Genomic DNA, 13,194 nt, shown 5'->3' on the forward strand with positions numbered 1-13,194 from the left:
CAGGGAATGCTCCATGACTGTAGGAGAAACGCCCGAGACTTCTTTTGGCTTCCAAGCAAATACATCATTATTCTTTTTCAGGCATTGCACCAATTTGGCTTTCAGAGCAGGATCAAGATAGCTGCAATATATGTAGTAGCTTCAGGCCGACCGGCCTGGATCTGAACTTCTTCCTTCTCTTCATAAACCAGGACGGGCTGCTTCTCCCGAATGGCATTAACTTCCATTCTTTGAATCTTTCGGACGATGTTAGCTTCATTCCGAATTATCTCCACATAACATTTTTGAGCTATCTTCTGATCACTTCGCACCTCCCCGACTTGGTCATCCACAGGAAATTTAATCTTCTGACAAAAAGTAGAAACGATCGCCCTAAACTCGTTTAAGGCGGGTCGACCCAATATCACGTTATAAGAGGATGGAGCATCTACTACCATGAAATAAGATCTTCTTGTTCTCATCAAAGGCTCTTCTCCCAGAGATATGGCCAACTTTATTTGGCCCAACGGTTGTACTTCGTTGCCTGTGAATCCATATAGAGGAGTAACGATCTGTTGAAGCTCACTCGGATTGATTTGTAGTTGATCGAAAGCCTTCTTGAATATAATATTGACAGAACTGCCCATGTCTATGAAGGTACGAGCAATGGCGTAGTTGGCTTTCACAACTTTGATCATCAGGGCATCATCATAGGGTATTTCTATCCCCTCGAGATCTCTGGGCCCAAAACTTATTTCAGGATCGGCCGCTCGTTCCATGATACATCCCACGGCATGATTTTTCAGTCTTCGAGCATGTGCTTTTCTAGCTCTATTAGAGTCCCCATCAGTTGGTCCACCCGCAATCATATTGATATTGCCCCGAGCAGCATTGCTCCTATTTTCTTCCTGCCGAGCCGTCACAACTTCAGAGGGTGCTTTCTCTGATACTTGGCTGGTACCGGCCGGGACTGGTATTGCCTCCTGCCGAGGCTCGATCGGGTGATATTCCAGTTTGAGTGGACTTTGCTGCCTGGGGTACTGCTGTCGATAATAGTTCTGCCTCTGATAACGCTCCCTATTAGCTCGTTTATTTCTTAAAACAAAACAATCTTCAGTATAATGACTGCTAGTTTTATGATAAGTGCATCATCTCCTTGGTGCCTCTGGCTATATCTCCACATGTTGTACAGCTTATGGATGATACTCTGGTTGTCGATGGGGTGGATGAGTTATTCTAGGCCCTCTTAGTGGAGGCACAGGGGCCGGAGCTTTCTCCTTAACTTGGGTAGGAGAAGAGGTAACACCCTCCTTTCTACGAGCAGCTTGAGCTTTTTCCACATTAATGAACTCGGTGGCACGCTCAATCATGGAATCAAAATTAACAAGGGGATTCCTTTCTAAATCTTTAAAGAAATCATTATCATTTAATCCTTGAGAGAAAGGGTACATAAATAGCTACCTGATTGAACCTTTTGATGTATGCTCGGATGGACTCTTTAGATGCTTGCTTAATTGAAAACAGGCTCCAAGGAGTTTTATGATACCTTTTGTTGCTGGAGAAATGGTGTAGAAAGACTTTCTTGAAATCTTTAAATTTTTGAATGGACTTTTCTGGCAATCTCTTAAACCAGCGCTGTGCTGCTCCTCCGAGGGTAGTGAGAAACATCCTACACTTCACTCCATCAGAGAATTGTTGCAATAATACTACGTTCTCAAATTTTAGCAGATGGTCTTCTGGATCTGTTGTTCCAGTGTATTCGCCAATCTGAAGGTTTTGATACCGTTTAGGAAGCGGATCCTCCAGTACACTTTGAGAGAATGGGGAAATGACTTTCTCTGGTGAGCTATCACTAGTTATCATTTTGATCTTACGCGTTTCTTTATCTGGTACTTCGCCAGAGGATTCTTGGAACACGGGCCTCTTGCTCCCCTGATCCATGGGAGTGCGAAGAAAGGCTCGTGGACGCCTTGTCGGAGAAACAGCAGCTGGAGGAAAATACGTATGTTCTTCTTCTTCCAGCTCCTTTCCTTTCCGATGCTCGGTAGTCGATATTGCTGGATTATGAGCTGTTTGTAGAGTAGCTCCGGTGTGGGCTTGAAGTTGTTGTTGCTGCTGTTGTAAGGCTTTCTGAACATGAGAGTTGATGAGGAAATCCAAATCCTCACGACTAATAGTGAGTAGGTTTGATTTTCCGGCTTCTTCCATCCTGTAGTCTCAGATTCAGGTGAAGTTCCCACAGACAGCGCCAAATTTGATCCTGTCTGAGAAGCTGGGTAGGAAGGAGATCCGGAAGAAGGAAACCCATCGCGCCGATGAAGAATAATGTCTACAGAATACCGATCCGAGAAACCCAAAGCGGATCGGGAAAGATAGAGTCACCGAGAGTCCTCCTCGCACGAAGACCCGATAACGAAGAAGAAATCCAAATTGGAAGAGAAAAAACCCAGATCCGAAGCTTCCAAGACTCCCTGCGCACAAGAGACCAACCAACACTATCGTCAGTGACCTAAGACCGGGGTGGGAATCCCTGGCTAGGCCCTCTGACGCTCAAGTCAGTAATCTCTCTTGGTGTGGAAGAAGGAGGAAGAAGATGAACAATAGTTGAAAAATTAGGGTTATGAATGTGTGCAATGATGTGAACCCACCTTGCCAACGGAGAGAATTCCCCCTTTTATACCAATTCATATAACCTCCGTAGTCATGAAGTGGACCCCGGTTTGTTAAAGTTTGTTATGAGATGACGTCAGCTGTGTACTTGTAGTAAATGACTTTTAAGAAATCTTTCTTGTACCCCAGATGTACCTCCTTTGTCGTTTAGCACCTGTAAGATAATCTTAAAGCACATTTCCCACTGAAATATATAACACCTGTCATGTGACTACATATTGCAGATATCCTCATTAATTATCCTATTTGAAATATTTATCTCTATTCTTCCTTATGAGGCTTCTGCCCACGCCCATCTATGTTATTAATCCTACCTAGCAATAGGCCATATTTTATCAAGTATTTCTCCAAGGTGTTGGTCGACCTGGCTGATATTAACCTTCCTTCATCAGGGCATGTCGCGATCGATACTATTCTACGTGCTTCAGAAGTATATCCCAACCGATATTAGCCTACCTCCTTTGAGGTATATAGATCTTCATCCTGGGAAGTATATTTCGGTCAATATAGAGTTACTTCTTATTAAGGTAAGTCCCGAACGATATTAGCCTACCTCCTCTGAGGTTTACGCCAAGTGATATGGATCTTTCCCCCTTGAAGGCAAATCCCGACCGATATTAGCCTACCTCCTTTGAGGTATATAGATCTTCCTTCTCGGAAGTATATTTCGGTCGATATAGACTTACTTCTTATTAAGGTATGTACCGGCCGATATTAGCCTACCTCCTTTGAGGTATATAGATCTTCCTTCTGGGGAGCATATTTCGGTCGATATAGACTTACATCTCATTGAGGTATGTACCAGCCGATATTAGACCACTACAACAAATTTGTTAAAAGACAACACTATAAAGACAACGGTTTTTTAGGGAACTGTTGTTAATTTGACAAAAGACAACGATTTTTGACAAAACCGTTGTCTTTTAGCTCTAAAGAAAAACAAAAGACAACGGTTTTTGTAAAAACCGTTGTCGTTGAGCGAATTGTTTTATAATCAACAACACATTTTACAACGATTTCCTAAAACCGTTGTTTTTAAGCGCATTTTTTAGAGGATTACACATTTTACAACGGTTTTTAAACCGTTGTAAACCTAATTCTTTTGTTCCATTGCCCTGGTTTAATGTCTTCCCCTCTCCGAAATATATTTTGGCGCGTGTTTTCCCTCCCTTAGTCTTCGGGAACCCTAGGCAACTGTGTCTTTCTCCTCTCCTCATCCCGCGATCTCTTCACGTTCCCTCTCCTCACACAATCTCCTCTTCCCGATCTCCTCACATAATCTTCTCCACTCCTCACACGTTTTTGCCTTCCACCCCTTTGCACGAACCCCTCTCCTCAAAACTCCTCTCTGGCTAAACCTCTCTCGGAGACTCTCACCAGCATCTTTTGGTTTGTTGTTATTCCTTCTCCCATAGGAGCCTGTCTCTCGCAATGTCCGGCGAACAAGGAGCATATGGAGGTGGTCGTCGTGGTGGTGGATGGGGTGGTTGGGGTCCTGTTGATGACGGCAGATCGCGTGGTGGCGGAGGAAGGGGTGGGTATGCTCCGGCTCCTCACTCTCAGGAATCGTCGATGACTCCGTCCGCATCGTACCGTCCTTCGCCACCAGCCACAGCAGCAGATTCGCCTTCGTCCTCTTCTATCGGCGAAGAACTCCGGCATCTCACATCGCCGAGCCCACGAAGGAGCAGACTCCTCAGCCGGCGCCGCCTCCGGCCTCTAGCAAGGGTTTGAGGCATCTGGCTCGGCTGGATTTCGGCACCGTCGGAAGGCCGTGCTTAATTAGGGCTAACCATTTCCTTGTCGAGATTGCCGACAATACTCTTTTCCACTATGATGTAAGTTTCTATGTTTCTCTTTCATTATGCATCATTCTTCCCATTTGATGGAGAATACCTTGTTCTGAACTTGTAGGTGAGTATAGTGCCCGAATCAGTGTCCAGAGCTACCAATAGAAAAATCATCTCTGATCTTGTCAAGGTGCATAAGGATAAAGCCTTTGGGAAGGAGAATGCCAGCTTATGATGGAAGGAAGAGCCTGTATATGGCTGGTACTTTTCCTTTTGAGTCAAAGGAGTTCACGGTTTCACTGCCTGAAAATGATGGAAGGTACTGTTTCTCAACTGAAGCTTTATGCTGACCGTATCTGTTAAAATCGTGTGGTTTTCCTCTTCTTCAGGAAGGCCAAGGATTTTAGAGTGATTATTAAGCTTGCTGGAAACACAAGCATACACAACCTGAAGGAGTTTTTAGCTGGTCGACAGATTGAGGCACCTCAAGAAGTCATTCAAGCCCTTGATATTGTTCTTAGGGAGTCTCCATCTACCAAGTACTTCTGTTTCCTTTTATTTCTGTACAATTTTCTCAAGTACTATATTATTGTTAATATTATTTTCGTTGCAACTTGTTCTGCTTCAGGTATACTTCGGTAGCACGGTCCTTCTTTTCCCCGAGCTTTGGGCATCGGGCACCCATTGGAAAGGCTTAGAATGCTGGAGGGGCTACTATCAAAGCCTTCGACCAACACAAATGGGCTTGTCTTTGAACAAAGGTAAGTCTTGCTGGAAGTGTTCTTTGGTTTATCTGTTTTGAGGAAACTATCAATTCATCTAGGCTATATTCCATTATCAAAAGTTTCAAGTTCCAATGTTTAAATGTAATTGGGTTGAGAATAATAAAGTTTCAAATTATCTCGGATTTCATTCTTTTGCAGACCTAGTAAGTATTAGGAAAAATGTTTACCACGAGCAAGAAGATCCTAAAGGATAAGGGTGCAGAACCGACTGAGTTGGAAGACACTGTGGCTCAGGCTAGTTGCCTTCATCTTTCACATCGCATTGTTCTGATATTTTGGTTGAGATCCCAATTGAACTGTTCATATTCATAGAAGGCATTCTTTGATCTGGAGAATGCGAACCAGGAGTTGAAGAGTGACTTGAAGGATCTTTACATTAATTCAGCAGTGTAAGTTTGTTATGTCAATCATGTTGGCGTTTCCAAATTTTGTTTTGTGAATTTACAGATAATGCTTATTTTATTTAAGTTTTATGGTTTTGGTATAGGCAAATCGATATGCCTGGCAATAGGAAAGCTGTTGTTATTCACATTCCATACAGGCTGCGAAAAGCCTACAAAAAGATTCATGTTAGGCTGGTTAGAGAACTGGAAAAGAAGTTCAGTGGGAAGGTAAATAGTATTAAAACACTTCATTTCAATTAATTGTGTGCAAGTCTTTGATTGCAGTTAAGTCTATTAATTGAAGATGTTTATGTCAAATTGACTAACTATAAGATTTGACATTGAAAACTAATATATACACTTTTGACTGGTAGCCATTTAGCTTGTATGTCGCTATTGCAAACATTTGTTGGTGAGATTTAAATGTATTTGCAAACTTTCATTATTCCATTCAATGCCGACAGGCCAATTCTATTGGTGCGATTGGAGTTGGTAGAATGTATACAAGATCATATTTATGAATAGGTGCGTTCAAGTTTATGTAAGTTCATTACCTTGTTTTAGCTAAAGTTTATATAAGTTCATTATCTTTAGTAAGAAGCCACTTCTTGCTTCTTTGGAATCCATTTTCAGCTATGCTTGTCTTTCCCTTCTAATGATTATTACATCTTATGAAATGCTCATTCTAGGCTATATTCCATTATTCTTATACTGGAATGCGTGAAATGTTTTTCAACATCTTAAGATTTTGAGATGTTCAAACATATATATCATTTGCTGGTAAACACATTTCTGTAGGACTAACACACTTGTCAGATTATGATGAACTGATTAACTTTGAGCATCATGAATTGTTTCCTTTCTTAATGGACAGTTTTCTGCAGATTAGGATTTACACGTAAAGGAGGTGAGCTAGATAAATATTTTGAGCAGTTACCTGATTTATGAACATGATAATACATGGGGAAAATGCAGGAGCAAGACCAATTTAATTAATAGTATTGAGATTCTTGTTTTCTTTGGGAATGAAAATGGTTTCTCAATCAAACAAAATTGAAAATATTTGGAATTTGCAATTTGTTGGACATGATGAATGGCCGGAATGGGTTAAAGTTGGATGGAAATAACTTACACTTTGTTGAGAATCACAATGACCAAGTTCATTCACATAGTTGTTTCGACTTACTTATGGCAAACCAAACCAAACCAATTTAGCAATCACTATATGCAAGATACACAAACTATCTAGACTTACCAAGAGTTGCTCTGATCTGACTGCTTTTTTCTTCCCAATGTATTCTGCCCTCCTTTATTTGCTGTTACTAGCTACAGGGATTGTTGGTTTATTCCATGTAAGGCTTCACCTTGACTTAAGCAGGGTGGTGTTATCATATTAGATTATGTATAGCTCATGTGTACTTGGTATGTGTTAGATTCAACTTCATCTGCTTGCTAAGACGTTTTTGCCAATCCTGGTTTCAGTCCTTGTCCACTGCACACTTTTGCTCTATTTCATGCACAAGATGATTTAATTCAATTACTTTATTTCTTTAACTTATCTGCTGTACTATTTGTCCAACTTTGTACAATTAGCCTTGAACTAACAAAAGAAATGAATTTGAAGGGTTGGAACAGCCATATGAACCAGTTTCATAAACTTTTTTCGTGCTCACTTGCTTCACTACTCATGAAATTGTGAAGCGGCAACGTTTCTTGTGCTTATTTGGCCATTCTTTTTTTTCTATGGCTTTAACTATATTTTATTTTCATAACAGGGAGAAATTGCTGGGTTTGCAAGCTGGGTATGCAGAAAAAGAACCAGGGAGAAATTGCTGGGTTTGTATGGTTGTGGTCTTATAAACTTAATTTTGTGGTTTCATCTTTTGTGGTTGTCATGATTGGATACTACTTGTGGTCATGTTTGGATAGCTTGTAGTAATTGTATAGAATTGTTTATAAACTTAAGTGAATGTACACATGTACCGGTTTTTGTTTGAGACAAGATGTATATATAAATTAAAGACAACTAATCGAATGTATATATGTTGAAAACTATTTTTGTGAATGTATAAATGTTACGTTGTACCAGTTTGTGTGCAATGGCCATGGTTTTAACCCTTGTGAAAAGTACATATATAGGCATGCAACTGAATGTACAAAGACAACGATTTTTAACCGTTGTGAAAAGTATTCTAAGACAATGGTTTTAAACTAAATTTTGAAGAAAGACAACAGTGTATATGTTGTTAAAAGTATATCTGCGATCAAATTTTTGCAAAACTGACAATTACAACGGTTTTATACTGTTGCAGAACTGTTGTCTTTGGTATTAAAAGACAACACTTTAAATCCGTTACATGACTGTTGTCTAATGTGATCAAAGACATCGGTTTTAAACCGTTGTCTTTTACCGCACATTTAACAACAGTGTCAGTTACAACGGGTTTAAAGGGCCTATGACAATAGTTTTTAACCGTTGTCTTTTAATGTTTTTGTTGTAGCGACTAACTCCTTTGAGGTATATAGATCTTCCTTCTGGGAAGTATATTTCGGTCGATATAGACTTACTTCTTATTGAGGTATGTACCGACCGATATTAGCTTACCTCCTTTGAGGTATATAGATCTTCCTCATGGGAAGCATATTTCGGTCGATATAGACTTACTTCTTATTTAGGTATGTACCGGCCAATATTAGTCTACCTCCTTTAAGGTATATAGATCTTCCTTCTGGGAAGCATATTTCGGTCGATATAGACTTACTTCTTATTGAGGTATGTACCGGCCGATATTAGCCTACCTCCTCTGAGGTTTACGCCAAGTGATATGGATCTTTTCCCCTTGAAGGCATATCCCGACCGATATTAGCCTACCTCCTTTGAGGTATATAGATCTTCCTTCTGGGAAGTATATTTCGATCGATATAGACTTACTTCTTATTGAGGTATGTACCGGCCGATATCAGCCTACCTCCTTTGAGGTATATAGATCTTCCTTCTGGGAAGTATATTTCGGTCGATATAGACTTACTTCTTATTGAGGTATGTACCGGCCAATATTAGCCTACCTCCTTTGAGGTATATAGATCTTTCTTCTGGGAAGCATATTTCGGTCGATATAGACTTACTTCTTATTGAGGTATGTACCGACCGATATTAGCCTACCTCCTCTGAGGTTTACGCCTAGTGATATGGATCTTTCCCCCTTGAAGGCATATCCCGGCCGATATTAGCCTACCTCCTTTGAGATATATAGATCTTCCTTCTGGGAAGTATATTTCGATCGATATAGATTTACTTCTTATTAAGGTATGTACCGGCCGATATTAGCCTACCTCCTTTGAGGTATATAGGTCTTCCTTCTAGGAAGTATATTTCGGTCGATATAGACTTATCTCTTATTGAGGTATGTACCGGCCGATATTAGCCTACCTCCTTTGAGGTATATATATTTTCCTTCTTGGAAGCATATTTCGGTCGATATAGACTTACCTCTCATGGAGGTATATCTCGGCCGATATTAGCCTATCTCCTTTAGGGCCTATTCCGACCGAGATTAGCAAACCTCCTTCGAGGTATATCCCGGTCGATATCAGCCTATCTCCTTGGTTTTATTAACTCCTTTCCTTTCCTTATCGAGGACCCACAAAACCTAACCCATATCAACTGCTATGAAAGACATATGTGTCGAGGACTAGGAAGGGGCTGCACGGGTCGAAACTGTTGGTTAATCCTAGGAAAACGTACCGGTTCCACTGTACAAAATTTTTTTGTACAAGTGTCGAATCTTTTCTTAAATAACCTATTGTGTTCTTTAGAAGTTAAATTAGGAATCGCAGACGGAACTTAACATCATTGATTCCAAATTTAACTTATCTGTTCTTAATGGTTTAGATTTGAATCGCAAGCGAAACTTAACACTATTGATTCAAATCTACCTAGGTTATTAATTCCATAAATATTAATTTCTAAAATTGGCTTCCAGGACTGCATGGCGAGGCACATGACCTTCTTGGATATGAGAGCAACCACCACTGCCTAGGTAAAGCCGTTTAAGGAAAGCTAATATTTATTTCCTTAAATAACTCTAGGTTAACCAAAAGGAACAATCGAATTACAAGTTCGAAAAAGAAGAAAATACAAACGTGAAAAATAAATTCGAAAAAAACTAAATCTAATTGCCTCTTGTATTTAGAATTCTTACAAAGAGAAAAACTAGCATGATGCGGAAAACAAATGCTAAATATACCTTCTCTTTGTATGCTAATGACCTCGAGATCTTCTGCCGTATTCCTCGTCTCGCCTTGGACGTCGTGTGGGCGACGATCCTCCAAGATTAATATCACCCAAAAGCCTCCTTCCTCTTCTTGTAAAATCCGGTCACCACCACCACCACAAGGAGAAGAGAGCAAAAGGGAAAAGAGAGAAGAAAGGGAGAGGACCGGCCACCAAGGTCTCCAAACAAGAGAATAAGAATTTTTGTAACATAAGGCCTCCTCACCCCTTCTTTTATATTACTTGCCCAAGGCAAATAAGGGTAGAATTTTTACAAAAATTAAAATCTTCCTCTAATTTTTCCTTTTCCCTTTTATTTTTCCTTTTCTTTCCTCTTGATTGAATCAATCACCAAAATTAATAGGATGATGATTTTATTATATTAATATGGCCGGCCACCTTGCTTGGGCTCCAATCAAGGTAGGCAGGCCCCCACAAGAGAAAGAAATAAATATTTTTAATATAAAATTTTACAAGAAAAATTCTTATAAAATTTTACAAGCTCTCTTTCCTAAAGTAAGAGTTAAAAAAGGAAAGTTCTAAAAATTAAAACCATGTTTTAAAATTTAAAACTTCTCTTATAAAATTTTCTTTTTTAACATGGTGATAGAAAATTTAAATTTTAAAACTTCTTTTCCTTTTTTTTCTTAAACCATGAGGATGGTTAAAAAAGGAAAGTTTTAAAATCTTTTAAACTCTCTATTTAAACATGTGGCCTAATTCAAATAAGGAAAGTTTTAAAAATTAAAATCTCTCTTTAAAAACTTATAGTTTTATATAAAGAGAAGATATTAAAAATTCAAAACAATCCTCCTTTTTTGAATTATTGTGGTCGGCCCCTTCATGTTTGGTCACCAAGCAAAGGGCCGACCCCTATAGGAGAGGATGTGGCCGGCCCTTGCTTGGTAACCAAGCATTGGACTGACCCACTTCTTGGACACCAAGAAAAGCCTTACATTTGGATGGACTTGAGGCTATAATGAGGCTACGACAGGGACCTAGAGGAGAAATTGGTTTTGGCCTTCCGATGAGCTTGAGTATCCCGTGTTCGCCCCGAACACACAACTCAAATTCATCGATAATAACTCATTCCACTATCGAGTTATTACCGCATTACCGCACCAATCTCAAATTACATTATCGGCTCCTTTTATCATGAGTGTGTTAGTCTCCCTGTGTTGAAAATTATGAATGTTCACTAATTAAGTAAGTTACTGACAACTCACTTAATTAATATCTAGCTCCAAGAGTAGTAACACTCAACTTTATTGTCATGTCAGACTAGGTTCACCTGCAGGGTTTAACATGGCAATCCTTATGAGCTCCTCTTGGGGACATTCTCAACCTAGATAACTAGGACACAGATTCCTTCTATAATCAACAACACACACTATAAGTAATATCATTTCCCAACTTATAGGCCATATTGATTTATCGAGCTAAACCTCACCCTTTGATAAGTCAAAGAAATAAATATTAAATATATGTGCTTGTTAATATATTAGGATAATAGCACACACTTCCATTATAACTAAGGTCTAGTTCTTTTACTAAGTCAGTACAAAAAGAACATACCTAAATGATCCTACTCAATACACTTAAAGTGTATCAGTGTAATTTATTAGTCAAGATAAACTAATACTTAATTACACTACGACTATACTGATAGTTTGTTCCTTTCTATCTTAGTCGCGAGCAACTGTTTATAGAGAACCGACAACATGATCATCTGAGTGTGACAACACACTCCAATTGTCTACTGTATAAATTAATTGAATAATTACATTTAAATAAATGCAGATATTGAGCAATGTGATTCTTTTATTTTAACAAATAAATGTTTACAAAAGCTAGGCTTTTAGTATATACTCCAATAATCTCCCACTTATACAAAAAGACTAAGCTGTCATATCTGTTGCCTTACATCTGATTCCTATCCCCTCCACATGCCGATCAAAAGCTTTCGCCGGAACAACCTTTGTGAAAGGATCTGCTAGGTTATCTTCTGATGCAATCTTGGCGACGACAACTTCTCCTCGCTTGACGATGTCTCGTATCAGGTGGTACTTGCGCTCAATATGTTTACTTGCCTTATGAGCTCGTGGTTCCTTCGAGTTTGCAACTGCACCGCTATTATCACAATAAATTGTGATGATCTTAGGAAAACCAAGAACCACATCTAAGTCCATTAAAAAGTTCCTGAGCCAAACAGCTTCTTTGGCTGCCTCAGAGGCTGCCACATACTCAGCTTCCATGGTTGAGTCCGACACGCATTTCTGCTTAACACTCCTTCAAGCAATGGCTCCACCTCCTAGAGTAAACACATAGCCTGATGTTGACTTACTATTGTCCCTATCTGATTGGAAGTCTGAATCCGTGTAACCCACATGGAGCAACTCGTCTGCTTAGTAAACTAGCATATAATCTCTAGTCCTTCTCAAGTACTTCAATATATGTTTTACCGCAGTCCAATGTCCTTGTCCAGGGTTACTCTGATATCTGCTGACCATTCCCACGGTAAAACAGATATCAGGTCTCGTACACAGCATTGCATACAAAAGGCTTCCTACAGCCGAAGCATAAGGGACTGCCTTCATTTCCTCCATCTCCTTTGATGTCTTCGGAGACATCTCTTTAGATAACGCTACTCCATGCCTAAAAGGTAAGAAACTTTTCTTGGAGTTCTGCATGCTAAAACGAGCAAGGACCGTATCTATATAAGAAGCTTGGGATAGGCACAACATTCTTTTCTTACGATCCCTTATAACTTTGATCCCAAGAATGTGTGCAAATTCTCCTAAGTCCTTCATATCAAATTGTTTGGACAACTATACCCTTACGTCCGATAATACCTTGATATTGTTGCCAATTAACAAAATATCATCTACGTATAATACAAGAAATACCACCACGTTAGTGTTACACTTCTTGTATACACAAGACTCATCTGGACACTGAATAAATCCATATGACTGGATTACTTCGTTAAACCGGATGTTCCAAGATCTTGAAGCTTGCTTCAATCCGTAAATGGACAGATTAAGCTTGTACACTAGATGCTCTTTGCCTTTTTCAATGAACCCTTCTTGTTGCTTCATATGGATGTTTTCTTCAAGACTTCCATTAAGGAAAGCTTTCTTGACATCCATTTGCCAAATCTCATAATCCATATGAGCAGCAATGGACAAGAGTATCCGGATAGACTTAAGCATGGCTACCGGCGAAAAAGTCTCCTCATAGTCGATTCCCTCTTTCTGAGTATACCCTTTCGCAACAAGCCTTGCTTTGAAGGTTTTTACCTTCCCATCTGTCCC

The 13,194-nt window shown here is 39.6% G+C and overlaps 2 protein-coding genes across 2 annotated transcripts in view; both read left to right on the forward strand.

Moving 5' to 3' along the window:
- The first annotated feature begins 4,651 nt into the window (after positions 1-4,651).
- Positions 4,652-5,194, forward strand: LOC121990053 (protein argonaute 1D-like). Its single transcript, XM_042544306.1, has 3 exons — positions 4,652-4,758; positions 4,829-4,978; positions 5,068-5,194. Exons 1-3 carry the CDS (start codon positions 4,661-4,663, stop codon positions 5,135-5,137), a joined length of 318 nt encoding a protein of 105 aa, XP_042400240.1. The 5' UTR covers positions 4,652-4,660; the 3' UTR covers positions 5,138-5,194.
- A 189-nt stretch (positions 5,195-5,383) lies between these two features.
- The window catches only part of LOC121990890 (40S ribosomal protein S7-like), a 60,479-nt gene continuing 52,668 nt past the window's right edge, over positions 5,384-13,194 (forward strand). The window contains exons 1-5 of the mRNA XM_042544937.1: positions 5,384-5,458; positions 5,540-5,613; positions 5,712-5,835; positions 6,072-6,106; positions 7,383-7,443. Coding sequence (XP_042400871.1) covers positions 5,384-5,458; positions 5,540-5,613; positions 5,712-5,835; positions 6,072-6,106; positions 7,383-7,443 — 369 coding nt within the window. The remainder of the gene's footprint in view (positions 5,459-5,539; positions 5,614-5,711; positions 5,836-6,071; positions 6,107-7,382; positions 7,444-13,194) is intronic.

The sequence above is a fragment of the Zingiber officinale genome, chromosome 6B, assembly GCF_018446385.1.
Source record: "Zingiber officinale cultivar Zhangliang chromosome 6B, Zo_v1.1, whole genome shotgun sequence".
Classification (NCBI taxonomy): Eukaryota; Viridiplantae; Streptophyta; class Magnoliopsida; order Zingiberales; family Zingiberaceae; genus Zingiber; species Zingiber officinale.